The following is a 24,233-nucleotide window of genomic DNA, read 5'->3' as shown; positions in this document are numbered from 1 at the left end:
AGAATAAAATGGAGGCGAGAGGGGACGCCGTTGTAAGTTGCCTTGGATCCTTACTGGGGCAAAAAACGGGACGTAAATATCCAAATAAATAACATTTCCTCCTCTCCTCCCCCTTTTCTTTTAGCCAGAGTGAAGATTTGTGCCTCTGTAACCTCGGTGGGTTTTGCCGCGTCAATTTCTCCTGAGTATCAGGGAACTTCTCTTGTCGGGATGATGCACTCCCAAGTACTAACCTGGATGCTTCTGGCATCATCGCTGGCTGGTAAGTAGGGGGGCATGCTTTTGACCATGCGCAGTCATCTGCCGGGTGGTCACGCTTTGGCTGGTGGGGGGGAGCAAAGTTCAAAGGGTGCAAAACTCAGAGCTGGGAGGTGTGCTTTGTCGATGACTGATTTGATTCACTCGGGGCGGCGCGAAATAAATCTCCGCCCTGGCCTTTCTGCTAGGCTCTTGAGTGCCGACACTGGTGACTGGACTATAAAGAAGTCCTGCGTTGGGCTTGATCTTGGTATTCAATGTCATCTCTCTCCTAGTAGGCGTGGTGGTGATCCCTTGCGGTGTGTATGTGGGGTTTGTCCCAACTGAAAACAGCAAGCTGTTTTATACCGAGTCAGTCCTTTGTTCCACGTGAACACATATTCTGCTGAATCAGACCCTTGGTCCATCGAAGTCAGTATTGTCTACTCAGACCGGCAGCTGCTCTCCAGGGTCTCAGGCAGGGGTCTTTCATATCACCTACCTGCCTAGTCCCTTTAACTGGAGATGGTGGGGATTGAATCTGGGACCTTCTGCATGCCAAGCAGATGCTCTACCACTGAGCCACAGTTCCCACTATCTGTGTACTGTTTATGTTGATTCACAATGGCTCCCCAGGATCTCACCAGATAATTTCCACACACACCCTCCTCCAGCACTTGCTACTTGTGATCCCAGATGGCTGGGACTGACCCCAGAACTTCGTGCATGTGAAGCAGGTTCTCTGCCACAGAGCCAAGGCCTTTTCCTTCGCCCACACCAGATGCTCTTTGACTAATTCCCCAGCAATGTGTTCTTCTTTTCATGTATAATGTCACATGGGCGCATGCAGCTGACTTCCACTGAGTCAGAGGCCAATGAACTTTTAAGGCCAGCACTGCCTACTGTGACCTACCGGAGGCTTTTTGCCGGAAATGTTGGGAGATTGACTTTACCACTCAGTGGTTGCTTTACCACTGAGCCGCAGTCCCCTCCCCTGTGAATCCCCCTCCCATATCTGTGGAGTTATGGGGTTCTGCTCAGGGTACATAGGGGGGGAAGTCAGGATGTGTCAAGCCTGGAAGACAGTCCCATTTGCCCAGCAACATCTGACTTTAGTCCTTGGGAAAGAACTGATCCCCTCCCCCAATTATTTTTCTCATTTCAAATGCTGATAAGAGGGCATTCCACTGGAGAAAGGCCCGAATTGATAAAAATCAGGGCAAGGGTGACATCTAGTGGGCAAATAGGAGAACATCTCTCTCTGTGATCACACATATAGAAACACTTGTATAAAATGCTTTTTTACCTGCTGTTGTGAAGGGTCCAGCAGAGTAGGGAAAGGATCTAGATCAGTGGCTCCCAAACTTTTCGGGCCACCCCCCTTGGTTCCACAAACTCAAACCCAGTGCCCCCTACCCTATCCTATAAAAAAGCATTATTCAAAATAGGGGTTTGCATGACGCAAGAAGGCAAGAACAATAAAAATTTCAAAGCAGTAACAATTAATTGCGCATATATTCAAAATCAAATTAAAACTTTTAAGTTGAAATTTATTCAACAAAGCTGATGAACTTGATCCAGTGGTACCAGCTCAGTATTCTGAATGAAGGCGTAGATCTATGTGAGGTCATTATAATATTGGCTATTCTGTTCTCAGTCCCTTTTCTAATAGCCACCAACATAGTTTGCTTTTTTGAATCACTGCCACACAAAATTGGCATTTTCCTTGAGCTATCCACTGTAATTGGGTTGAAATTTTTCTCCCCCCTTTTTGTTCTCTCCTACACTACATGCAATCAGTGGCGCATGCACTCACACTCACACTCACACGCATCTACTTTCTCTCACCCCTCATGCGTATGCAGGAGAATCTCCTTCCAAAGCTCTGATTGCCAGCCAGCCCTTGGCTTCTGTGTGGGCAGAGAGGCCTATTGCATTCAAATCCCCTCCCACATAGCCTGTCCCTCTTATGTGCAAAGAATAGTGTTCCTCACACAATCTGGCACTTTACCGCAGGGAGGGAAAAATGAGACAGTAGTGTTGCTCAGCGCTTTCCATTAGCAGCATGGTGTGCACTCAGGCTCCCTTATGAATCATCTGGAACCAGTGGACACCCGACAGAAATTACAACTCTGGCTGGCAAGGAACATTCTACAATTGCAGGGTAGCTTCAAACCCTTCTTCATTCTTTAGGCAACCGTGTACTCTCGGGATCCGATCTTCCTTCATGGGTAAACCTGATGCTGCCGGCAGCAGACTCCTGCGCTGTAACAAAACCAGGGTCGCGATTTCAGGAAACTGAAATGCTGTCCTTTGCGTTCCCGCTGCTTCTGTATAAGCATTGTTTTGATTTTAAAGAGAAGAACCGGGTGGAGGGAGAAAAGGGTGTGAGTGTGTTTTTAAAGCCGCCATGTATTTTCGCCCCTTAATTTTTTGGAACATCGAACATCCCCGTGTACAGGGATGCGCTAAGCCGCTTCCGAAACCATCAAGGCGAGCCAAATCAATAGATAATCCGGAAGCAGCGATAAAACGCTGAAAGCAGCCAATACAACATTTGGCTAATAGAGCTGCAGGACAAAAACCACCTCTAAAAATCAAACTCAAAGGGGGTACTGGAAAAAAATGAGGCCAGTGTTTGTAAGAAGAAAAGGCCTCTGAAATACAAACGCAGAGAAGGAATCAACTTTAAGGGTACACCCCCCCCAGGTCTAGCACAGAAATGGCTGGTGTATCTTTCTTGGGTTCTGGAGGGACTCTTCAAGTATATTCCCTTCTTGTCTGCCCCAAGAATTAAATAGAAGAGTGGAGAACGATGCAATCCACATTGGGACCCCATTGGGGGGGAAAGGGTGGGTAAAAAAGAAATAAATCCGGTTTAAGTCTCCCGTTAACACTATACTTACCGCGCCCATTGACGTGGTTTCAAAACTTGCACGGTACAGAGAGAAGGTGCAGTAGCTCCTGCTGACCAGACGGGGGCAGCAGTGCTCTTGCATAAGGCATGTTGGTTACTTACAATTTTTGCCTCGGAGTTCCTTTTGCTTCTGTCTTTGTTTGAAGCTTGATGTCTTTAAAGCCCCCAGTGGTGCACTACTGGGGAATCCTGTGGGCTTAGCCATGTTGCATAAAAAAAGCCACACTGGCTCATCATTTTATCCTCACAACAACCCTGCGAGGTAGGTTAGGCAGCGGGCTTCCATGGCACTGTTGGGGATTTGGACCTGGGTCTCCCAGATACTAGTCCGACACTCTTAACCACGCTGGCTGTCCAAATTTGAAGGAAGATTTCAGATTTGAGCCAAAAGAAAAAGTGGGGGGGGGAGGGGATAAATATTTCAGTAAATAACAGAATACGTGAATAAACTTTGCTCAGGGAAGTGGAAGGGTAGGGGTAGGAGACAAGCAAAGACTGAACATAAGAAGAGCCCTGCTGGATCAGACCCAGGTCCATCAATTCCAGCAGTCTGTTCACACAGTGGCCAACCAGGTGCCTCTAGGAAGCCCACAAACAAGGCGACTGCAGCAGCACCATCCTGCCTGTGTTCCACAGCACCTAATATAACAGGCATGCTCCTCTGATCCTGGAGAGAATGGGTATGCATCATGACTAGTATCCATTTGGACCAGTAGCCATGGATAGCCCTCTCCTCCATGAACATGTCCACTCCCCTCTTCAAGCCTTCCAAGTTGGCAGCCATCACCACATCCTGGGGCAGGGAGTTCCACCATTTAACTGTGCATTGTGTGAAGAAATACTGTCATGATAAAAGTGTACGGAAAGAGGAAGGAAAACGGGCTGATGCAGATACCCCCAGCGATAGTCAACCCTCTTATTGAGCCTACAGTTTAACTACTGACAGGTATTGACTTCACAGAATGGGTGTGCTTTGCTTTTTGCTATTGGGGGCTGCGGCGGGCTTATCACAGAGGAAACTTTGCACTGTGTCATTGCTCCCCTTCTCCTCAGGCGCCATGGAAATCCAGGTCCCCGACGACCCGGTGGTCGCCCTCTTTGGCCAGGACGCCACCTTGCGCTGCGCCTTCTCCCCCGGCGCCAACTTCAGCCTGGCCGACCTCAGCCTCATCTGGCAGCTGACGGACACCAAGCGGCTGGTGCACAAGTTTGCGGAGGGGCGGGACCAGCTGGCCAACCAGGGGCGGGGCTACGCCAACCGCACCACCCTCTTCTATGACCAGCTGCCCCGGGGCAACGTCTCCCTTCTCCTGCGCCGCGTGCAGATCGCCGACGAGGGGAGCTTCACCTGCTTCGTCCGAGTCCGTGACTACAGCAGCGCGGCCGTGGCGCTTCAGGTGGCAGGTGAGGGTGGAGGGGAGGAAGGGGGAGAGTGTTGCGGGCCAAGATTTATTTATTTGTTTATTTACAGTGTTTATTAGCTGCCTGTCTTCCTTACGGAGTTCAAGGCGATCTACAACATAGATCAAACACATCGTTTTCTGTTGACCCAGAAGGTCGGACCAGAACCAGCGGGTTGAAATTAAATCAAAAGAGTTTCCGTCAAGACATTAGAGAGAATATTCTAACGGGTTCCTCAGTGGAACAGGCTTCCTCGGGAGGTGGTGAGCTCTCCTTCCCTGGAGGTTGTTAAGCAGAGGCTAGATGGCCATCTATCAGCAAGGCTGATGCGATAACCGTAGGCAGATCTTGAGAGGGCACCTTGGCCCTCTTCTGGGCATGGAGTAGGGGTCACTGGGTGTGTATGTGGGGGAGGTAGTTGTGAATTTCCTACATTGTGCAGGGGGTTGGACTAGATGACCCTGGTGGTCCCTTCCAACTCTATGATTCTATGAATAAAATGCAATAAAGACATAAACTCCAAAATTTAAAATCACAACTCAGGACTGCCAGTAAATGTAACCAAATGTGGTCCTAAATAAAACTGTATTCAACTGCCTCTCAAGGATGGAAAAGTGTGGCCCAGGCCCTCCCCAAAATAATAGCCCCCCCATCTTCCCCACCTGACTTTCCCACCTGTAGACATTTGTTCTTTCTCCTGCCCTGCGTGCCCTGGTTGCGCCCACCTTACCCGCCGACTCTCTGAACCGACACCCGCTCCTTCCCCTCCAGCTCTCTACTCCAAGCCCAACCTGAGCCTGGAGCCCAACAAGAACCTGAAGCCCGGAGACCCGGTCGCCGTGACGTGCCACGCCTTTTCCGGGTACCCCGAGGCGACGGTGCTGTGGCGGGACAGCCGGGGCCACAACCTCACGGAGAACGTCACCACCTCGCAGGTGGCCAACGAGGAGGGCCTCTTTGACGTGCGGAGCGTCCTGCGGGTGGCACTGGAGCCGCAGAGCACCTACAACTGCCTAGTGAAGAACCCCCTGCTGGGGCAGGAGGCCCACACCTCCGTCACCATCACAGGTTGGTCCCTCGCGGGGAGGTGGGGAGGATTGGATGTGGACAGAGCAGAGCGGGTGCACAGGAGAGCAACGAGGAGAATCGGGCCTGGCAACCAAGCCCTATGCAGAAAGGCTGAGGGACTTGGGAATGTTTAGTCATGGTGTAGTGGTTAAAGAGCGGTGGTTTAAAGCGGTGGACTCTGATCTGGAGAACCAGGTTTGATTCCCCACTCCACATGAGCAGCGGAGGCTGATCTGGTGAACCGGGTTGGTTTTCCCGCTCCTCCACATGAAGCCAGCTGGGTGACCTTGGGCTAGTCACAGCTCTGTTAGAGCTCTCTCAGCCTCACCTACCTCACAGGGTGTCTGTTGTGGAGAGGGGAAGGGAAGGTGATTGGAAGCCGATTTGAGTCTCCCTTAAGTGGTAGAGAAAGTCAGCATATGAAAACCAGCACTTCTTTAGTCTGGAGAAGAGGAGCCTGAGGGGGAGATGATAGTGCTCTTTAAGTATTTGAAGGGCTGTCACTTGGAGGAGGGCGACAGAGGGTAGGACTCGCAATAATGGGTTTAAATTGTGGGCAGACAGGTACTGGCTGATTATTAGGAAAACATTTTTTACAGTAAGCGTTGTCTGGCAGTGGAATCAGCTACCTGGGGAAGTGCTGAGCTCCCCCTCACTGGCAGTCTTTAAGCAGAGGCTGGACAAGCACTTGTCAGGAATGCTCTAGGCTGATCCTGCATTGAGCAGGGGGTTGGACTAGACTGCCTATATGGCCCCTTCCAACTCTATGATATGATTCTATGATTACATTGCGAGCGGCAAGCCGGGTCTTTGTGTGTCCTGCTGAGCCACAGCGCCGCCCCAAATAACAGTGGGATGGATCCAGCCATCCTCTAAGTAGCTTTCCTCCAGTTTAGGGGACTCTTCCTCCGACGGCGGGAGAAAGGAGCGGCCTAAAAAGAAGCTGGGGTGAGGCCATCCTGATGTGGGAAGGAGAAAAATCGAAACAAGGATAGAGAGGAGGATAGCATAAGGTAGATCAGGGCAGGTAAATGCTTCGCCTCAGAGGCAGGAAAGGAGGAGGGAGGGGCACAGAAAGTAGCAGTGGAAAGGAAAAGGGGGAGGCCGCTTGGTTTTGTCCTTCTGGTGGAGGTCCCCGTGTTCGGATCCCCGCTTTGTCGTGGGAGCTTGCTGGATGACTTTTGGCCAGTCTCACATTCTCGGCCTGACCTACCTCGCTGAGGGGTTGTGAGAATAAAGCAGGGAAAGGAAAACCGCTCTGAGCTTCTTGGAGGAAAAGTGCACTTAAGAAAGCCTCCATGACCACCGCCCCCAGACAAAGATTCCCCCTGCACCCCACACTACCCAGCCCAAACATTGCATGAAAGTATACCTTGTGATTTGCTGTTTGCTTGAATGAACTAAAAACTGGGGTTTTTTTTCTGTGTACCAAAACTCCCCTTGCTCAGTTCCTCATGTTTATATCCTACCCTTCTGCTCACATGGTTTCCCCCTTCACTATTTTGTTCTCACAACAACCCTAAGAACAGAAGAAAAGCCATACAGGATCAGATCAAGTCCAGCAGTCTGTTCACACAGTGGCCAACCAGGTGCCTCTAGGAAGCCCCCAAACAAGACGACTGCAGCAGCACCATCCTGCCTGTGTTCCACTGCACCTAAGATAATAGGCATGCTCCTCTGATCCTGAAGAGAATAGGTGTGCATCATGACTAATGTTCATTTTAACTAGAAGCCATGAATACCCCTCTCCTCCATGAACATGTCCACTCCCTTCTTAAAGCCTTCCAAGTTGGTAGCCATCACCACATCCTGGGGCAGGGAGTTCCACAATTTACCTGTTTTAAACCCTGGAAGGTAGGCTAGGCTGAGAGGACTCCCCCTTCACCTCCCAAAAAAGGCACTTGTCGGCTGTGCACCGGCCGCATCTTGCCTAGTGGTCGCAGGCCTCAGATTTTGTTCCCCGCCCCCTCCGCAGCCCTGCTTCTGCTCTTCTAGTTCCCTGGCCCGCCGAAGTCCCGGCTGAGCGCCTCCGGAATTCAGGGACGGATGTTTGATGGCTCTTGTGTACTTCAGGGTTGTTCTGTAGGCTGGCGACAGCCTCCGATAATAAGAGCGGGGAGCGGAAGATGTGAAAACAGATCATAAAGATCGCTGGGCCTCCTTTATTAAGCTCTGTTTATTGTACAGGAGGCTCCACGCTACACCAGCGTCATCACTCAGCCGCTCAGCTGCTTTCCTGACAATTAATGTCTAGTTCAGGGAGGGTTTTTCAGCTCTGCTTATCACAAGCAGGCCTGTTGGAGAGGGGAGAGGGGGGCTGGGACTTGTGCAGAGGGGCAGCTACCTGATTTGGGGAGAGGGGCCATGCTGGAGCGAGCACACCTCGGAGATATTGTGTGTTTGGTTCCAGACCAGGGCAGTAAAGCAAGTATTGCAATAAAGTGAGTCACATGAGTTTTGAGAGCCAGCGTGGTGTAGTGGTTAAGAGCAGTGGTTTGGAGTAGTGGACTCTAATCTGGAGAACCGGGTTTGATTCCCCACTCCTCCACATGAGCAGCGGAGGCTAATCTGGTGAACTGGATTTGTTTCCCCACTCCTACACGCAAAGCCAGCTGGGTGACCTTGGGTTGGTCACAGCTCTCTCAGCCCCACCTACCTCACAGGGTGTCTGTTGTGGGGAAGGGAAGGGAAGGTGATTGGAAGCCGATTTGAGTCTCCCTTAAGTGGTAGAGAAAGTCGGCATATAAAAACCAACTCTTCTTCTTGTTCTTGTTCTTCTTGGTTTCCCAGTGCATATTAAAGTGATGTTTACACTATACTGTAGTCTATTAAGTTTGCAATAGCATTATGTCAAAAAAAGTACTGCAATAATAATGAAAAAGTTTGAAATGTTGCAAGAATTACCAAAATGTGACATAGAGACACAAAGTGAGCACGTACTGTCAGGGAAATGGCGCCAATAGACTTGCTTGGAAAGGCAGTATCTGCGAAGTGCAATAAAACGAGGAGATAGCTGTGAATTTCCTGCATTGAGTAGGGGGTTGGACTAGATGACACTGGTGGTCCCTTCCAACTCTATGATTCTATACTTGTACCGGATCTGTACCGCGCTGGACCAATATTGCATGCATTCATGTTTAAGGATTCAAGTCCAATAGTGCCTTAGAGACCAACAAGATTTCTGGGTCTACCTGGGTGACTGACGAAGGGAGCTTGGACTCTCGAAAGCTCACACCCCGAAAACCTTGCTGCTGGGATGTAATCTGGCTGTTCTACTACAGATCAACATGGCTACCCTCTGAAACTATATTCATGCTTGTGTGTACATAAGGAGCTTGGTGTTAGGTATCTCTCCTGCTCAGGAAGTACATCCAGTTCCTGCAGATTTCTAGGCACTCGTGCCCCTCGGATCTTCCCAAACCACCTTGCCAGGGGAGTACGTTTGAGGATTATGCCACGAGCGCTATGTCTGATGAAGAGAACCCAGGTTTTAGCCGATTCGGCTGTTTCCTTCCCTCAATCTGCTCCCATTCCATTGAAATTCAGATTGTAAGCTCCTTGGGGCAAGACCTGTCCCTTTTGCTTATAGAGTTTCTCTCTAAAGAAATGGCGTGAAAAGCGCAGGAGATGTGTCACACGGACGTTTATTACATGCAAGATGTGCCACATAATAAAACCCTTCTGTCTCCTCTGGTGAAAGGGTCCTGGGCCCTCTTTGGCAGTGTCACTGCAGGAAAAAGGGAGTCTGCAGGAAAAAAGAGAGCCAGCGTGGTGTAGTGGTTAAGAGCGGTGGTCTGGAGCGGTGGAGTCTGACCTGGAGAACTGGGTTTGATTCCCCACTCCTCCACATGAGCGGCGGAGGCTAATCTGGTGAACTGGATTTGTTTCCCCACTCCTTCACACGAAGCCAGCTGGGTGACCTTGGGCTAGTCACTGTTCTCTTAGAGCTGTCTCAGCCCCACTTACCTCACAAGGGTGTCTGTTGTGGGGAAGGGAAGGGATTGTAAGCTGGTTTTAGTCTCCCTTATGTGGCAGAGAAAGTCGTCGTATAAAAACCAACTCTTCTTCATTTAAGTAAGCCTTGCCGGTTTTCATCCAGTTTTCTTCCCGATTCAATATGCTTAGGGTTAAAGTCTTTTTAATCAATAAAACGTTTTGGGGAAGTTTGATCTCCCTGTGAAATGGTTTACAGAGCCGGCTCCCTCCTTTGCAGGGACTTGCCTTGGTTCTAAGTGGCTTCCAGTTGACTTCACGCTACCTTGGGTTTTATGGATACCCTTGAGCTCTTTGTAACCTTGTACGTTTGCAGGTAACATTAATTAGTGTTTAATTATCCTTGGCGCAGCAATTGCTGGCTTGTGAAAGAGGGTCCCTCCAGGAGCATAAACCTTTTGGCTAAATGCGCGGCGGCGCCTGAGTGGCGATGGAACGTGGCTGTGCGCGCTGCACCTGGGGGGGGGGGCGCAAAGCAATATGGCACTGCCTCTGCTAGAGAGGTGTCAGTCTTGTAATCCATGGGGCAAATGGGCAAATGACGCATGCAGAAGTTCAGATTGCTTCATGTACTTCAATTTTTTTAACAGTCAAAAATTGGAGTTTTCCCTTTTTGGAAGGGTTGCTTTTTTATTTTACTGTATATCAGCTTTCCCCCATCTATCCCATTATCCCTTGATCAGTCATCTATATGTCTCCTATTCCAGGGCGACCCCCAATATAGACCAAAAAATCCATACACCAAAGCTAACCCAGGCTACGGTTTAGGATTTTGCAATTCTTGCCCGACGTTTTAAAGAACAATTTGCAGGTTTAAAAAACCCAAAAAGTGAAGAGTGACGCAGGGTTTAGGCAACACAAAAAGTTGAGGTAGACACAGGGGCAGATGACAGTCTCCTTCCCTTCCTCTCCCCACAACAGACACCCTGTGAGGTAGATGGGTCTGAGAAAGTTTGGAGAGAACTGTAACTAGCCCAAGGTCACCCAGCTGGCTTCATGTGTAGGAGTGGGGAAACCAACCCTGTTCACCAGATTAGAGTCATATGGAGGGGTGGGGATTCAAACCCAGTTCCCTGGATTAGAGTCTGCCACTCTTAACCACAACACCACGCTAGCTCTCAATAAACATTCCTGGTGCTAGCACATCGCTGGAAAATGGCTGGTTTCCCCCAGATATCCATCAGTGGTACCCAAGGATTTGGAGTCCCGCACTGATGGAAAAACTCATTAAGCAATCAAAAGAATTAGTCCAACCAGAGGCATTTGCTGTCAACTGGGTATTCCTTTATTTCGTATGTAAATAGTTGCCCAGAGAATACCAGGCTTCCCATTTCTCGTGAGTCCTTTGGGCATGGTGCTATGATTACCCAATAAAGCTTCTGTATGCTTACTGTAAAAACATCATTGTTCGTGTTTAGGTGTGTTTAATAGCTCTAATCCAAGCATGTTTCAATTTTTGTTGTGTTTTTGGAATGGATGCTGCCCTTTGACGAAGTGAATGGGCTCCCATTTTGAAGGCAGAGCTTAGCTGTGCCCCTCCCTGTGGTGGCAGGTTCGGATGCTCCACGCACAGCTGCCCAGCACAGCTTCTCCTTTAAACCAGGAAAAATTAGAGCCAGTGTGGTGCAGTGGTTAGAGCAAGGGACCCCCCCCCCAGTTTTTTGCATAAGGCCAGGCTCTCCTTTAAGCTGTGTTGCGGCTTGCACAAAGGAGCTCAGTGCATTTAGTTAGAGTCAGAGCATGATGTAGGAAGTGGGGGGACTGCTTGGCATGCAGAAGGCCCCAAGCTCAATCCCCGGCATCTCCAGTTAAAGGGTCTAGGCAAGGTAGGTGATGTGAAAGACCTTTGCCTGAGACCCCGGAGAGCTGTTGAGTAGACAATGCCGATTGGGAGGGGCTGTGACTCAGTGGTTGAGCATCTGCTTGGAATGCAGAAGGTCCCAGGTTCAAACTCTGGCATCTCCAGTTAGAAGGACCAGGCAGCAGGTGATCTCTGCCTGAGACCCTGGAGGGCAGCGGCCAGTCTGAGGAGACAACACGGACCTTTGAATCAGTATAAGGCAGCTTCGTGTGTTTGTGTGCCCATCAGGGGTGTAGGTCCCCTGGCATGCAAACTAAGCCCACCTACCTGCTTTGCCCGGGGTTGCAGTACAGTCCAAACAACCTTGTGCAGAGTCATGGGAGGAAAAATTGTGTTTCTCACCAGCTCCACCCTTTCAAGCAGGCCTGCTATTATCAGTGGGGAGGGGGGAGTTGTATAGACATATGAGACCAGGCAAAAATCCTCAAAACAAGAATAAAAATCTTAGCATAGAACAAAACTTGTGAGACAGACAGGATATTTGAAAACAGACACATGAACACTTGAAGCTGCCTTAGACTGAATCAGACCCTTGGTCTATCAAAGTCAGTCTTGTCTACTCAGACCAGCACCGGCTCTCCAGGGTCTCAGGCAGGGGTCTTTCACATCACCCACTTGCCTGGTTCCTTTAACTGGAGATGCCAGGGATTGAACCTGGGACTTTCTGCATGCCAAGCAGATGCTCTACCATCGAGCCACAGCCCCTCCCAGACATAGCCAAACTCTTCCTCCTGGGACCTGGGTTCTCCAAGCCAGGATGTGACTTCTTCCTCTCCCATGAAGGTTAGCCTGGGAAAGCAGGCCCGGGACACCACAGCACTGCACGTGCATGCAGAACAACGGCTGTGTGCATGTTTATCCCAGGAGATGGTCTGGACACATTCTGCCTGCGTTACCCTCTCTCCCTCCACTCCCGATATGGAGGCCCGACCCCTGGACAGGGATTTGTCATGTTGAAAAGTACCTTTTCCAAGCCCAGCCGCCTCCTCTTCCGGCAAAGTGACAGATCAGCATCGATTTGAATTTATTAGGATAATTATTTAAAGGTTAATGAAGTGTTTTATGGGGCAGTTCAACCGGCTGTTTTCCGGCTTCCTCCGGCGCCCTGTGGAAAAGCGGCAGTTGGAGCGTCCGCTGGCATCATTAGGCCGCTGTGTGTCGGAATGGCCGGAGAGAGCCGTTGCACGCTCTCGGCTCGGCTGGGCGAGGCATTTAGCCATGTGCCGCTGGCCGTTGGCTACATCAGGATTTCTAGGGAGTGGCCAGTCACTGTTCCGTCCCCCGCTGCTGCTAGACTCTTGCGTGCCTTCTTTTAGAACAAAAACCCCATAGTAATAAAGCTGTGCTATTGGGAAGCTGAAACCTTTCTGTTGTAAATACATGCGCGTAATTGATTTGAGCTGCTGGATTTGAGTCCAGCGGCGCCTGAAAGACCCACAGGATTTTGGGGGTATTCGCTTCCAAGAGTCAGAGCTTAGGTATCTGACGAAGGGAGCTCTGACTTGATCGAAAATCTTGCTGGCTTCTAAGGTGCTACTGGACTCGAGCCTCGCCAGTGTGGTGTAGTGGTTAACAGTGGTGGTTTGGAGCGGTGGCCTCTGATCTGGAGAACCGGGTTGGATTCCCCACTCCTCCGCACGAAGCCAGCTGGGTGACCTTGGGCTAGTCACACTCTCTCAGCCCCCCTACCTCCCAGGGTGTCTGTTGTAGGAAGAGGAAGGGAAGGTGATTGTAAGCCTGTTTGATTCTCCCTTAAGTGGTAGAGAAAGTCAGCATATAAAAACCAACTCTTCTTCTTCTTCCTACTGCAGGCTAACATGGCTACCCTCTGAAACTCTTGAACTGTAATACTGTTTTTTTATGAGTTATAGTCTTTCTGTTCTACTCGCATTGAGTTTTTATCCTTCCCTTTTCTCCAAGGAAGTCAGGGTGGTGTATAGCTGTGAAGGCTGTTGGCCTCGTTTGTCCAATATGGGCATTGGCAGTGACCATGTGTCTCTCCCCCCCCCCTTGCTTAGGTCAGCATCTCGTGTTTCCAGCTGTGGCGCTCTGGGTAAGCGTGGGACTGGCCGTCTGTGTCCTCGTTCTGTTGGGCGCCCTGGCCTATGTGTGCCAGAAGAAAATCCGGCAGAGTTGCAAAGAAGAGAAAGAGAATGCCGGTGAGTGCTTGCTCCGAGCCCGGCTGTATTTTCAGAGCCAGTTCCCCCCACCCCCAGCTCAAAGCAGAGCAGGTTTAGAATGTGACAGAGAGCCAGCATGGTATGGTGGTTAAGAGTGGTGGTTTGGAGTGGTGGAGTCTGATCTGGAGAACCGGGTTCGATTCCCCACTCCTCCACATGAGCGGCGGAGGCTAATCTGGTGAACCAGGTTGGTTTCCCCACTCTGACACACGAAGCCAGCTGGGCGACCTTGGATTAGTCAAAGCTCTGTTAGAGCTCTCTCAGCCCCACCTACCTCACAGGGTGTGGGGATGGGAAGGGAAGAAGATTATAAGACGGTTTGATTCTTCCTGAAGTGGTAGAGAAAGTTGGCATATAAAAACCAACTCTTCTTCATCATCTTGAAATGACAAGGAAGCCCGGACTTTCTTCTGAAATATGCACAGTCTTTGATGAAAACTTACTTGCCTTTGGTGTTTAATTTCTTCAAATGCACATTGAACACACACGAACACATGAACAAATGCACATTGAACACACACCTTATACTGAATCAGACCACCGGTCCATCAAGGTCAGGGCTGTCTACTCAGACTGGCAGCCTCTCTCCAGGATCTCAGGCAGAGGTATTTCACATCACCTCCTGCTAGATCCTTTAACTGGGGATGCCAGGGACTGAACCAGGGACCTTCTGGGTGCCAAGCAAATGCTCTTCCGCCAAGTTGCAGCACTTGGGGTAGTCTGAAAATGAGAGTCTGCAGAAGAAAGTCAGCTATGAAATGAATCTCTTTCCTGAGACGGGTTAGTCCAATATTGATCCTCTTTCTTGATGGGAACTGCTGAGCAAGTCAGTTGTGAAATGGATGCCCCCCCCTTCCCAACATAAAACACCCAGAAAAGAAAAGACCGGCTCATTTGTTGCGGCAGAACCTTCCCAGTGCCGGAGGCCTCTCCATCACACGCATGAATTCATGCGTCTGACACCGCCGACTCTAGGCCGTAAAAGGTTCTGCCAGCATAAATGTCTTTAAGATGCTGCTGGACTCTTCACTGCTCACCCAGGGGAACATGTGGCTCTTTGACTTGCCACCGATTACTCTTCTGAGCACCGATCCCCATTGTCTAACCCGCCCCATGTTTCAGGAAAGTGGGCATGGCCCCTGTCCTGTGGGGCTTGTGATTGGCAGGTGGTGCCCACCTTGGAAAAAGAAGAAGAGTTGGTTTTTATATGTGGACTTTCTCTACCACTTAAGGGAGACTCATACTGGCTTACAATCACCTTCCCCTCCCCACAACAGACACCCTGTGAGGTAGGTGGGGCTGAGAGAGCTGTGACTAGGCCAAGGTCTCGCAGCTAGCTTTGTGTGCAGGAGCGGGTAAACCAATCCAGTTCACCAGATTAGCCTCCGTCGCTCATGTGGAGGAATGGGGACTCGAACCCGGTTCACCAGATTAGCCTCCGCTGCTCATGAGGAGGAGTGGGGAATCAAACCTGGTTCTCCAGATCAAAACCCACCGTTCCAAAGCACCGCTCTTACAGCCACTGCTCTACACCCACTGCCAGAGGAACGGGTAAGCTGTGAGTCTCCTGGAGGTGCCCATCTCATGCCAAGGATGGAACTAAATGCGGCTGTTTTGGGTGATGGCAATTGCAAAGGTGGCTCCCCATGAGCTGTGGCGTGAGTGTCGTTCCTTTGCTGCAGCAGACCTGCATGTTTACTGCTTGAGAAATTCTAGAGTTAAAAATTTTCTTTAAAAGCACTTTGCTTTGTGCCTTTTCAGGAATAGAGGAACAAGAGGACGGAGAAGGACCCAAGACAGGTTAGTCTGATGCCGATCCTCTCTTTCGCACTGGGAGTGTATGAGCATGTGCTTCCGTGGGGCTTCCTTGCTGCGATTTCTGCTGCCCCGGCCAGGGCATCGCACATAAATGCGTGGCCGCGTGTAAAGCTGCATCAGATGATTGGTTCCTCTACCTCAGTATTCCTTTCCTTTATCCCTTAGAATCTCCTTGATCCATTGATCTTGAGCAGCGTAAATCTAATGTTTGAGGGATATAAGGACTGAAACAAATCTCGCCCCTGACAACGTAGCCTTGGGATCCCTGTCGCTTAATTAAAAAAAGGCATTATGTCAGACACAGAGGCATTAGATTTATATGTTAAAAGGAGAGAGATATAACATGATCGAAGTTTCTCATAAAGGCAGCATTCCAAGAGGGCAGGAGCTAGTGAATCGATAGAGCCAGGAGAGCAAGGACAGGTCCTGTCTGGATGTGGTATGTTCAAAATCCTGCCCTGCATAACCATAGAGGGGTTAGCATTCAGTCTAGCGAAACAGAAAGACGAGGAATTGTCAGATAGTAAAGGGGGCAAACCGTGTGGTGGTGCTGTTCCGAAAAACTGAGATGAACAGACGCGGCGAGCACGGAAAGTAGCGCTGTTGTAATCAAGCTCTTTAATGCGCTTTTTAATTTTGGTGAAAGCTTCAGTTTTCCCAACATCTAGTAACATATCCTGCGAGAAGCCCAACAATGATAATTTCTCATCTAAGATTTTTTCCCCCCATGAGGATTTAACTACCTCAGTATTGTCGACTCTGACTGCCGGCAGCTCTCCAAAGCCTTGGGCAGAGAAAGCGGTTTCCCGGCACCTGAGTCTCAAGATCCTTTTAAATGGCAAATGCTGGCGATCGAACCGTGGGTTTTTCTGCCCGCAGAGCCAGCGCTGGGGCGCTCCACCGCTGCCCAGGTACCTCCCGTCCCAGCCGATATTCTCCTGCAGCTAAGAATTCCCCTGTCAGCCAGGCAGGCCTGCGATAAACGGGATTATCATTTTAATAAAGCGTGATAGCTGCACTCTGCTGTAATCAAACAGATTAATTATAAGCTTGGCAATTCTCTTTATCTGCTCTGAGCACCACAATAGGGCACGGCGCGCTTGGGTTGGCTGGGTTCTAATCTCGCCGCGAGAGCGCGGCAGCTCCGGGCGTTATGGTCTGCCTGGCGTGACGGCTCCGGCGCTGACTGCAGAATGAGGCTGTGGGTAAAACAAGAGGGATGTTGGCGAAAACATTCCTTGAAGCTGTTACTTGTTCTCGATTCTTCGAGGCAGGATGCCTCCGTGCAACAACTGTGCCCGTCAGTACTTCCACTGGTGCCTACGGAGGTTTTCAGAAAGTTGGGGAGGGGCTGTGGCTCAGTGGTAGAGCATCTGCTTGGCATACAGAAGGTCCCAGGTTCAATCCCCGGCATCTCCAGTTAAAGGGATTAGGAAAGGAGGTGATGTGAAAGACCCCTGCCTGAGACCCTGGAGACCCTTCCATACCCTAAGGGCAAATCAACTGGGAAGGGGCTGTGGCTCAGTGGTAGAGCATCTGCTTGGCATGCAGAAGGTCCCAGGTTCAGTCCCCAGCATCTCCAGTTAAAGGGACTAGGCAAGTAGGTGATGTGAAAGACCCCTGCCCTCCCCAGGCTCTGTCCCCAAATCCCCAGGGGTTTCCCAACCTGGATTTTGGCAACCCTACCCCTCCATTCCCTGCTGGTAGACAAGGGGGACCTGGCGACCCCAATGAGGCAGCAGAAGGGAGGGGAGAGGAAGATGGTGGTGAGAGTGAACTCGAGGAAGCAGATGCATTAAATCAGTTATGTGTTCTTGCTTTTAGGAGATGGGCAATCCGGGGTTTTAGGAGACGGGCAATCCAGGGTTTTAGGAGATGAGCAATCCAGGGCGGTGGCGAGGGCTTCATCGGAGGAAGTAGGTCTCAAGAGGAATGGTTTGTGTGTGTTTGGGGGAAGGGGGAAATAGCCAGGATTGCCAGTGTCCAGCAGAGACAATGCAACACATGAACCTATGAAGCTGCCTTCTACTGAACTAGACCCTTGGTCCATCAAAGTCAGTCTTGTCTACTCAGACCGGCAGCAGCTCTCCAGGGTCTCAGGCGGAGGTCTTTCACCTCACCTACTTGCCTAGTCCCTTTAACTGGAGATGCGGGGATTGAGCCTGGGACCTTCTGCATGCCAAGGAGAGGCTCTACCGCTGAGGCACAGCCCCACCCTGATATTGCAGTTTCTGTTGAGGCTGGCTGTTTTGGCTGGGAGGGAGGTTGCTGTTTGGTGAGGCAGGGTTGCCTGTTGGTTGATAGAAGCTCCGAGCAGCCAAGATGCTCGGCGTGCCCTTCAGCCTGTTTTGCTCAGGGTTGTGCTCCAAGGGCTAATCATCTCCTGTTTTTTTGTCCCCCCTTCTCCTCTGACAGCTTTGCAGCCTCTGAAGAACGTGGAAATCAAAGAAGGTAAAGAACGTTCGCAGCGGTCATTTGCTTGCCCAATGGAGGCGAGAACCTTCCCTTCTGCAGCAAAAAATATGTGTTTCTCCTACGCGTGTGGCCAGTATGGAAATTTTGTGAACCTCTGGCAATGCAGATTCTGGGAGCAGTTATGCTTGTGGCCCTTGCTGCATTTTCTGGCACTGAATCCCGTCATTTAAGTTATTTTTTGCTAAGAACTGCTTCCTTTTGTCTGGCCTGAAACTATTGCCCATCAACTCAATTGGGTGCCCAGTGGGACAGGGAGAAGATGTTCGTCTATCTACCCCCGTGCATAATATTAAAAACTTCTATCCTGCCCCCCCACATGACCTTCCCTTTCTCCCTTCCCCTCTTTATGCAGATCAGATAACTGAGATGTCCTGGTTTGCAACCAACCATAGTTTATTATTACCTCTAGCCCAGTGGTTCTCAACCTTTTTCCGACCGTGGCCCCCTTCCAACCTTATTTCCTTCCTGTGGCCCCCCTGTCCTGTAGAAATGTAGCTATTTAAATGTTTTGTTTGTAAATAGCCAAGGAACAAAGAAGCATAAACAGCCACACAAAATGCACACATGCGGTTCTTATTGGGAAACTGAAATTTACAAAAAATACCCCGCAAAAAGGGAATACAACATGCTAATAAACAACAATGTTCACATACAAGCGAACTTCTTTCTTCACTTCTCACTTCCCTCTGTGGCCCCCTAGTCTCATGCCGTGGCCCCCCCATATACGCAATTTTCACCTGTGGCCCCCTTGGAATATCCTGGGTTCCCCTGGGGGGCCATATGGCCCCAGGTTGAGAACCACTGCTCTAGCCTACAAGAAACAAACTATGGTTTGTAGGCCATAGTTTATTATTACCTCTAGCCTACAAACCATAGTTTGTTTCTCGCCTGCACATCAAGGTTCCCAGGCCCCTTTGGTGATGAAGGCCTCAACCACGGACTTTGGAACCCCATTTTTTGTACGTTGCAGGAGCTTCATCTCTCTCTCTCTTTTAAAACCTTGGTTTCCATTTCAGTCAGCTTGTTTGTTTCTGCATGGGCCTCTGTTTCCTTCTTTCTAGACATCAGGGAGGAAATCGACTGACACAAACGGAAGGGGGTGCACTAACTACGCTTCGGAGCTCACAGACTGTGTCCCCCCACCGGGTCCTTCTCCGCTGACGGGATGTGGAAACGGTGGGCAAAACCAGGAACGCGGTCTCAGCCGGAGCTTGCGGCTCGGTACCATTTGGCTGCAGCGTTCCCTCCCTCCCCCCCCTTTGTTCTTGTATGTGCAGATAAACCCTGGATCCACCTGGCTGTCTCAGTGCAGGGCTCTCGTCCTGCTTTTAGAAACGTGGTGGAACACTGTTGACTCCTTACAGTTCTATGTTTCACCGCCCCCTAGGATTCCCAGAGCCCCCTTTTCCTGGTTTTTATTTTTGTACTGTGCTGCCAGTTCGCCACCACTGACGGACCTCATCAGCCGATACAAAACGGGGCTGTGTTCTGCCCAGACGGGAGCAATTTGGATATCCATGTGCCACAGAAGATGGAGCATCTTCACAGAGCAGCAAGCGAGATGGTGGTACTTAGAGCCGTTTGAGCGTTTGAAGGCCCTAATCTGCGCCATGGATTTTGTCGGCGATCTCGTGTGGGGTTTGTTTTTCCCTTTGTGTCGGGGAGGGTTCTCTTGGCAGCGGGAAACTTAGCGGCAAGAGCTGCCAAGAATCCATTCTGCACAGTGACGATTGTATGCAAGGGCTTTTGCTTCCCTTGGGGGAAAAGCGGCAACCTGACACAGGGTTGGTTGACGCTGTCAGAAACGACAGGAGTACATTTTTGGCTGTGAGAAGGCCCAGGTACAACTGCTATCTTTCTCTCCCCTCCCTCCCTTTTCTGCAATTGGGGATAAATCATGCGGTCGTACTTGCAGGGACAGAATTTCACGGCCGTTCTAGTTTGCAAGAACTGCATGGGACGACATGGTCCCACCCTCATTGTATCCTCGCGACAATTCCCGTGAGATAGGTTAGGCCGGGGCGGAGTTTCTGGTCTGAGGCCAGAGAGTTTCATGGCAGGGTGTGGATTTGAACCTGGGTTTCCCAGATCCAAGTCCGACGCTCTAACCCAGGGGTGTCAAACACAATTCTTACGAGGGCCGGATATAACATAAATGCCACTTGGTTGGGCAGGGTTGTGCCTCACTTGCCCAGATCGGGAGGGTGGGGGGGCCTGCCTTGGCTGGCTTGCAGGCCGAATAAGAGCTCTTAAAGGGCTGGATCTGGCCCAAGTGCCTTATGTTTGACAACCCTGCTCTAACCGCTACACCACACTGTCTCCCGGCACAAGAGGCTGTGCTGGTGTTCATGCCCCTGCTCCTGTCTATTCAGCCTTAATTTTAATTTTTTTAGATCCTCTCCGCCCATCCCAGGCATTTGACTAATGAAGTCTGCAGGGTTACTTCTGGTTGGATTTGACCCCCTTTGTTGGGAGGGATACAAAGAAATCTGTCCTTTCACACATTTGTGCAACTCATAATGGTGCTAATGGGTGCAGCTGGGGAAATCTGCTGGTTAGATGGCTTCCCCCCCTTCTGCCCTTTTCCTTATGCTCTTAGGGGTACCAAGGTGGAGACTGTAAATCTGTGAGTGCCTCCACACTGATTCTTGCATTCTTGTACGCTTCACAACAATAGCCAACAGCTTGAATCTTAAAAAAAATCTCCATTTAGCAAATTTTGCATAGGTCCAGTCTGAAAGTCATTTTCTTTAAAAAATCTGCCTTCCTGCCCTTCGAAGAATGGGAGACAGGAGAACCTCATGTTATAGAACCCTTCACAGTTGAATAGAACATAAGAAAAGCCCTGCTGGATCAGACCAAGGCCCATCAAGTCCAGCTGTCTGTTCACACAGTGGCCAACCAGGTGCCTCTAGGAAGCCCCCAAACAAGACGACTGCAGCAGCACCATCCGGCCTGTGTTCCACAGCACCTAAGATAATAGGCATGCTCCTCTGATCCTGGAGAGAATAGGTATGCATCATGACTAGTATCCATTTTAACTAGTAGCCATGAATATTCCTTTCCTCCATGAACATGTCCACTCCCCTCTTAAAGCCTCCCAAATTGGCAGCCACCACCACATTTTGGGGCAGGGAGTTCCACAATTTAACTATGCGTTGTGTGAAAAAAATATTTCCTTTTATCTGTTTTGAACAGGTGTATAGGAATATAGAAAGGGGCTGTGGCTCAGTGGTGGAGCCTGCTTGTCATGCAGAAGGTCCCAGGTTCAATCCCCAGCATCTCCAGTTTAAAGGACTAGGCAAGTAGGTGATGTGAAAGACCTCTACCTGAGACTCTGGAGAGAGGTTGTGGCCCAGTGGTAGAGCCTCTGCTTGGCATGCAGAAGGCCCCAGGTTCAATCCCCAGCATCTCCTGTTAAAGGGACTAGGCAAGGAGGTGATGTGAAAGACTTCCGCCTGAGACCCTGGAGAGCCGCTGCCGGCCTGAGTAGGCAATACTGACTTGGATGGACCAAGGGTCTGATTCAGTAGAAATCAGCTTCATGTGAACATTTGGATGGGATTGTGACCTCAGCTGACCAACGGATTACTAAATGCCTTACCCAGGACATTGCTGATTTCTAAGTTCCACGATGCAAACATTTTCAGGTTTCTCAGACTAATGAGGGCTAATAACTTGCTGTTGTTTTTTACAAGTTCAAAAAATAAAATACATACTGAAAATGATAAGAATTTGGAGCACTTGTTGGCTTTTGGATTCGGTTCTTTTGGGGTACATATCCTGTTTCCAGGGATGGTATGTATAATTTCTGGACTTCTAAATGCCTAGGTGGAGTGGGGGCTGGAAATTATTATTATTATTAGTAGTAGTATTTTGATGAAATGTTTTGGCTTTTTTTCCTGTCTGGGGCCTCAGTATCTCTGGGCCAACCAGATTTAGCTCAAAGAGGATATGAACACAAATCTGTGTGTGATTTTAGTCATCCGAGCCATGAAAAAACGACAGCTTTCATCGACATGGGCAGGAAGTCACGCTGGAGGAGATTGGGAAGGAGAGATCCAGCGTGGTGTAAGCTGTAAGTGGTTAAGCGCGGTGGTTTGGAGCGGTGGATTCTGATCTGGAGAACCGGGTTTGGTTCCCTGCTCCTCCACATGAGCGGCAGAGACTAATCTGGTGAACTGGATTTGTTTCCCCACTCCTGCACACGAAGCCAGCTGGGTGACCTTGGACTAAGTCACAGCTCTGTTAGAGCTCTCTCAGCCCCACCTACCTCCCAGGGTATCTGTTGTGGGGAGGGGAAGGCGATTGTAAGCCGGTTTGCGTCTCCCTTAAGTGGTATAGAAAGTCAGCATATAAAAAAGCCAACTCTTCGTCTTCTTCTAATTTACAGGGAAGGTAGACCCTCTTTGGGAGCTAGCAGCAGATTACTCCCTCCTCCGTCACCCAAAGAATAAAATGTATGCTTTGGAGAAGGAGGAGAGGATGCAGTGATTGGCATAGGCAGCTTTAAAAGGGGATTTGACAGATTCATGGAGGAGAGGGATCTGTCAGTGGCTACTAGCCATGGTGACTCAAAGGAACCTCCACGTTCAGTGGCAGCCAACCTCTGAATAGCAGTGCCAGGAGGCAACATCCGGGGAAGGGCTCAGTCTCTAGGCCCTGCTGTTGGCCGTCCAGAGAAACTGGCTGGCCACTTATTGAGACAGGATGCTGGACCCAAGGAGCTGCTGGTCTGAACCAGCAGGGCTCTTCTTATGTTCTCAGAGGCAAGGGGCAGTGGTGGAAAGTGCTGTGAAGTCGCAGCTGACTAAAGGTGAGCCCCTAGGGTTTTCCAGGCAAGAGACCAACAGAGGTGGTTTGCCATTGCCTGCCTCTGCGTAGCGACCCTTCTCGGTGGTCTCCCATCCAAGCACTGACAAGGGGCAGCCCCGCTTAGCTTCCGAGATCTGACGAGATGGAACCAGCCTGGGCCGTCCAGGTCAGGAGCAGGTGCCCTTGTGTTTGCGCACTCCTGTGTGCACTTGCGCTCTTTGGCAAGCCCCCATTGCCTGTTGAGCATTTGCAAGTGTCCAGCGGGGACCCTCGTTGGGACGCAAGCATGGGGATATTTGCCCGTCGCTGATGAAAGTATCACCTTGGACCTAAGAGAAAATCCACCTCCCCCAAAAACACAAATCTCGGTAAAGAGATTTGCCGGATGTCACGTTGCCCCTTTGCAAATTCAGCTTTGAATTTTTTTGCGTGTTTTTCTCCCCGTGTGCGTTTCCAGCCAAGGCCGCAAAAATTGGCATCTTGTGAATAATGAATAAATCAATGCCATTAAGATGGAAAATCTTTGGTGGGCTGTATCGGCTAGAAAAATTGCGCCAGAGAGCTTTTCTCCATCTTAATTCTGGTAGATTTGTGTAATGGGGATAATGTTGTATTCTCTTTGTCTGGCCCCCTCAGGTGTGCTTGTGAAGGCTGTGTTGTAGATAAGGGCACTTCAGCTGCCTCTCGATTGCTCTCTGCGTCATTCTCACAGTGGCTAGGGACCGTCTGTTTCTGGTAGCATGGGCAGTTTCTCTCGGAGTGCACTTGGCTGGCTTGCAATGTTACACCTTTGGGCCATCCGCAGCAGCCTTATTCCTTGTGCGCATGTGTGGCTTCCACAGTTTACAGACATTGGCATGCTGGTACGTCATAGCGGTGGGTCCTGGGCAGTGTTAGGAAAGACAGTTAAGCTTTTTGGTTTGTACAAAGAATGTTTATGGGGGAAAAGCTGTGTTGTTCCGCCACTGAATGAGCAGGTTAAAAAAGAAAACCTAGTCCCCGGTCTAAAGGGGGTAGGCATTGCGGTGAGGAAATTTAAACAGGATAGAACTGAATAAAGGTGAACAATAAATGGCTAAATGAAACAGAGAAGAGGAATTGGATAATGGACATTGGTGCAGTATTCTAAAGTAACAGGTAAAGGTAGTCCCTTGTGCAAGCACCGGGTCATTCCTGACCCATGGGGTGACGTCACATCCCAACTTTTACTAGGCAGACTATGTTCATGGGGTAGTTTGCTATTGCCTTCCCCAGTCATCTACACTTTACCCCCAGCAAGCTGGGTCCTCATTTTACCGACCTCGGAAGGACGGAAGGCTGAGTCGACCATGAGCCAGCTACCTGAAACCGACTTCTGTCGGGATCGAACTCAGGACGCGAGCAGAGCTTTTGACTGCAGTGCTGCAGCTTACCGCTTTGTGCCACAGGGCTCCTTAAAGTAACAGGTGCCGGTCCCCAAATACACAGA

At 50.0% G+C, this 24,233-nt stretch overlaps 1 protein-coding gene across 1 annotated transcript; it reads left to right on the top strand.

The window, feature by feature from the left end:
• Nucleotides 1-232: 232 nt before the first annotated feature.
• On the top strand, nt 233-19,051 carry CD276 (CD276 molecule). The gene is made up of 7 exons (XM_056865908.1): nt 233-262; nt 4,208-4,558; nt 5,327-5,623; nt 13,496-13,636; nt 15,419-15,457; nt 17,891-17,926; nt 19,012-19,051. The coding sequence occupies exons 1-7, from the start codon at nt 238-240 to the stop codon at nt 19,032-19,034; spliced, it is 912 nt and encodes a 303-aa protein (XP_056721886.1). The 5' UTR covers nt 233-237; the 3' UTR covers nt 19,035-19,051.
• Nucleotides 19,052-24,233: the final 5,182 nt, after the last annotated feature.

Source organism: Euleptes europaea, chromosome 20, assembly GCF_029931775.1.
Source record: "Euleptes europaea isolate rEulEur1 chromosome 20, rEulEur1.hap1, whole genome shotgun sequence".
Taxonomy (NCBI): Eukaryota; Metazoa; Chordata; class Lepidosauria; order Squamata; family Sphaerodactylidae; genus Euleptes; species Euleptes europaea.
Note: the sequence above shows the minus strand (reverse complement) of the source record. Positions and strands in the feature narration are given on the sequence as shown.